Source organism: Oryza brachyantha, chromosome 6 (assembly GCF_000231095.2).
Source record: "Oryza brachyantha chromosome 6, ObraRS2, whole genome shotgun sequence".
In the NCBI taxonomy this organism is placed as follows: domain Eukaryota; kingdom Viridiplantae; phylum Streptophyta; class Magnoliopsida; order Poales; family Poaceae; genus Oryza; species Oryza brachyantha.
The window spans coordinates 13,030,352-13,035,308 of NC_023168.2; the positions used below are offsets into that span (position 1 = coordinate 13,030,352).

Genomic DNA, 4,957 nt, shown 5'->3' on the forward strand with positions numbered 1-4,957 from the left:
ATTTTGTTGCAAGTTAAACTTCTCTAACTTTTACTAAGTTAAAAAAATACGCCAACATCCACACCATCAAATTAGTATCGTTAAAGCCACACCTTAAAATATGTCTAGATATACTTTTGGCACTGTAGATTTTAATTGTTTTTGTATAGCGTTTGATCAAAGCAAGAGAATTTTGACTTAGACAAACCTAAAACTCCGTATATACTAAAACGGAGGGAGTACTAAAGAACGCGATGAAATTTATGTGCACAGTAAAAATCCGTACATAACCATTGGGAATGCATAATACCATCTGTCTCAACAATTTAATATTTCTACATGCAGATGTGCATGCTATTTTATTTTATTCATATGAAAATTATTCCAAAATTCCATTAAATGGCACACATGATGATGTGTGACACTTTGTTTAGCCCACTAAACCGCAGGCATGTCGCTACACTTCAGCAAGAGCCACAGTGACTGCCAATACCAACACTGCAAGGGGTGCTACAGTAGGTCGGGTAGACACCACACATGGCAGGCAAGTTCAGAGCCACCTGAGCCTGAGCCTGAGTCTGGGGTGCCTCACCAAACAAGCCATTGCCAAACTGTAGCTCTTGGACGATCGCATACACCATGGTGCAGATAGCCCGGCAGCGATACTGCTGTGCCATGGCCCTCATCTGCTGGCAGCATTGCTGCCGCATCAGCTGGCAGCTGCTCAGCTGCAGCCGGTGCGACTGCTCCCAGGGCAGCGTCATCGGACTGCACTGCTGCCTCACGAACTCCCTGCACGGGTTGCTGCTCATGATCGGCTGCATGAACGACGGCTGCTGGCAGTACTGCCTGTAGCCGCCTTGGCTGCAGGCGTCGAAGAGCTGCGCGGAGGCGCCGCCCGCCGCGAGCGCGAGGAGAGCAAGGACGGCGATGAAGATCTTCATGGCTTGCTTGCTAGGGATCGGTGCTGGAACTCTTCTTCCTTTTAGTGTTATATTGTGGCTTCTGAATAAGGATGAGGAGTTCTATGATGGTGCATTCCTTTTTATAGTGGGGATTGCATGTTCTCTACGCACAATGCATCGGTTGCTTTTGGTTTTGTGGAATTTGGGTTTGTTGCTTGGGTGCAAATATGAGTCCGCTTGCTTGTATTGTTATGCCTTTTAGGAAGATCATTTGGGATTTTGTGCTCAGTTAAGCTACGCAGGTTCTTGTACATGCCATGGTCAAATGTACTTTACTTCTTGTCTCATTTGATTGTTAGCAATTGTTGACAATAAACATTAGTCATTAATCGCTTTACATGTCATAGTGCAATCTATTTCAGCAATTGTTGATAACAAATATGACACATTACTAACTTTACATGTCTACCACCATAGGATCCAGCACATTTCTCCTTTATTTCTGTTTTGCCATAAACTAGTTCCTGCATTTCATGCCTTCACATACCTTATCAAATTTCTCAGGTTTTCCGCACCTTATTTAGATCTACTTTCCTTTGCATTATTTTAGAATCTCAAGAACCAGCTTCTGATCCCGATAGGAAACCATATGAGCCATTACTACCTGGGTCCGGTGTGTGATGCAGACCCTACAAAATTTATCAATACCGAAACCCTCATATCCAACTCATCTATGGACCTCAATCATTGGCACAATAGTTTCAAATCCTGGCCTAGTGTAGTCCTAGGATGGAGGGGCTGGTATCGCCGTGTATTAGCCGCTAAAGATGCTATTTGGGACGACCTCGACATCAACCACGCAATCAACCTATCCTTAGTCGATTCAGAGAAGAAATGAATCCCTGCTAGCTGCTGCATCGTATTTTTGGTCTGATGCATTGAATGCATTCATGTTTGCTCATGGGTCGATGACACCAACACTAGCTGATGTGGTCATGCTGACTGATCTAGATATCACTTCCACCCTCAACCCTTTACTGCTCAAATTCAAGGCACATCATTGGCTGGAAACCAAAGGCATTTGCGGCTAGACCAGATATATCACATTGCATCAGAAGGATGACCCTGACAGCAACCGAGAACATGTGCCTTCCTTAACTACTAGTTTGTCAGAGCGTGAGCTCCTCGAGCAGGAGTCTGTGGGACCCCCTTTGTGAGTTCAGCCCAGGGGTATGAGCTAGAGCCTAAAAACATCATCAAAAAGAAGAACACAAAAGGAGAGAGATAGGTTCCAAGGGGGTCGGGCCACTTGGTGGACACAAGGCAGTTATACAGGTTCAGGTCACCGTGAGACGTAATACCCTACTCCTGTTACTTGTGCACTATGAGATTAAATGCGTTACAAGCTTATATGAGAATGTTCTACTTGTCTTCTATTTTTCTTCATTCCATTGGCCTGGGCCTCCTTTTATACTACAATGGGACACCACAACGGCCATCGTTTTTCCCACCGGCAGTATGCAGGAGATTATCCTTCTTGGGACTACTGCGGATTTTGTCGTGGGTTAATAAGCCGCCATACCACCACTGTTGGGTCCCGTCAGTCAGTAGGTAAGGAGTGGGCGGCGCCCCCCGCTCAACTCAAGTATCCGAACGGGGAGCCACCACTCCTCTCATGTGGTCATCCGTCGCATTTAATTTTTTGACGACACGAGGGAGATGGGTTATCCCTGTGGTGACAGAGATGTCACTCTACGGTCAGGGATGGTTTGTCTCCCTCCGCTTTTTCTTGGAGAAGGCCGCGTATGGAGGCGTGCGTCTGCGGCCCCATTTAATGCATCTAGGCGCATGCCTATGCCCATCATTAGGGTGACGCGGCACGCCAGGCGTCCTCCCATCGTCATAAATATGGTGGTTGGGCACCATGGCCGCGCTTGACTTTGTGGTGGGCCCCATAATGCGCAGCCCCTAGGCTGAGGGGGTTGAGGAGGCCCAACCCCTCCGGTGTTTAGTCGCTCGGCAACCTTCCGGGCTCGACCCCTTGGGGGCACGTGGCTTCCTGGGGCCTGACTTCCCTTTTTGGGGATTTCAGTCCGTGGTCCCACGGTTACTGTGCACCACGCGCACACAGGGGATATCCCTTGGGCCCATATCTCTGACATGGTTGGAAATGTTTGTATTTTGTGGATCAACCTTAGGGCTAACTACCAACCTTTGTGGAAATGCTGAATGATCACAAGCGCATCCCCTTGGACAAGTATCTCCTTGGTGCCAATATGCTCTTATGCATCAAGTTACCAACAAGCTATCGATTGACTAGCCTATTGGTCATCTGAGGGTCCTTGGTGGTTTATCCGGTTCTAGCTTGGCACGTACACCACCAAGGCCATCAAGCCTCCCCCTTTGGCCAGTTTGTCTTCTTAGCCAACTACGCCGAAGCTGATGAAGTGGTTGGCCGATGCTGCATGTCATATGGCAAGGTAATGTCGATGATCCCAAGAAACAAGCTTGATGTAGCTGACTTGGGCCGATGGTTCGACCTTTTATTATGGCCTTGATCGGGAGTTTGTCACCCAATTCACCTATGACTAATCCGACGACTTTGAGGTGCCTGTCCGCTTCAACTTCTTCACCATTGGCACTAATGAAGACAACTGTGCACATTTCCTAGTGGCCATCACCCCTGACATCCTCCCAACGGGCGTCACCATGGGTCGGACTTGAAGTCCCAGAGAGACAGCCTAGAGGGGGGGTGAATAGGTGTCCTGAAAATTCTTTCAAATCGCAGCGGTCAGTATAGGGGCCGGACCGTCCGGGCCTATGGCCGGACCGTCCGGTTGGCACTCTCAGGTTGGACCGAGAGCTCTGGCCGGACCGTCCTGGTTAGAACACCGGACCGTCCGGTCAGTGAAAAATGCACACTTGATAGTCTACCTTTTCGGTGATGTTCCTGGGAACGTGATGTGATTGTGTGTAGAATAAAACAGCAGAAAGATCGCAGGAACAAACAGAACAGGAAATCATAAGAATAAAGACACGAGAGATATATCCCAAAGTTCGGATCTTTCGATCCTACTCTCCGTTGAGGCGCTCCTACGAGCGGGATCTCTCTCGATCCTTTCCCTCTCTTGGCTTCCTCCCACAAGGCCAACACAGGTCTCCAAATTCATAACTAGGGACTAGCAACCCCTTCGATCGACCACCAAGGTCAAGATCAAGGCGGCTTGCTCAGCCCTAGATTGCAGTTCGCTCTACCCTGCAGCCTTCTATGAGAAAGCACAAGAATCCACTATCAATCTTACCTATTCCCTTGCGGAGGTTAGGCACCAACCTTCATAACTTGCTCCCGAGCGATCCACATGAATCGGAGGCTCGCAGGCGACGCCTATCCGTCTAGGAGATCAATCTCCAAGAGTAATAGGCCACCTTGACTTCACATGCATCCATCAACGCCCGAGAATGAACATTCTATCACTCACTAACCTTAACACTCTCTCTAAGATATGATCCAACGATTAATCTCTCTAGGAGGTGTATTGGGTTAGTGGGGAGGCTTGAGAGGTGCTAAACTTGCCCTAGCAACCAGAAAACTCGAACAGAAAGCCTCTCCAATGACTAGATCTCAAGAGCCCCTTTTATAGGCTGGCAGACGTCACTTAGCCATTAGAAAAGAAACCTAACCGGACTGTCCGGTTAGGGGGCCGGACCATCCGCCGACACTTAACTCAACCACTCCGAGCAGGGGCCGGACGAAGGTCTGGACCGTCCTTCCACCGGACTGTCCGGCCAGGGGGCCGGACCGTCCGGTCCCCGCTGCTTGGAAAAACAGTACCGAGACTCTCCTCGACTTTGACTCAACTCTGATCACTCTTGGATGCATGCTTAGCTTCTGGTGATCCCTCTTAATAGTACGGAGTTCCTACGACTCAAAAAGAAAAATAAAATACGCCTTCGAGCACCTTCGTCTTCGTAGAGCCGTCGCTTCGGGTCACACATGCTCTAAGTTTTATCAAGTAATCCTTCAATCTAATTGATCCTTTAAACTTCTCTGCAATCACAGCTCATTAGTGCAC

General features: G+C 48.5%; 1 protein-coding gene across 1 annotated transcript; it reads right to left on the reverse strand.

Annotated features, from left to right (window-relative positions):
• Window positions 1–441: 441 nt before the first annotated feature.
• On the reverse strand, window positions 442–923 carry LOC102717907 (prolamin PPROL 17D-like). Its single transcript, XM_006656936.2, has one exon. It carries the CDS (start codon window positions 921–923, stop codon window positions 444–446), a length of 480 nt encoding a protein of 159 aa, XP_006656999.1. The 3' UTR covers window positions 442–443.
• Window positions 924–4,957: the final 4,034 nt, after the last annotated feature.

Coding starts and splice junctions, on each gene's coding strand:
- LOC102717907 (XM_006656936.2), bottom strand. CDS start 923: ATGAAGATCTTCATCGCCGTCCTTGCTCTCCTCGCGCTCGCGGCGGGC.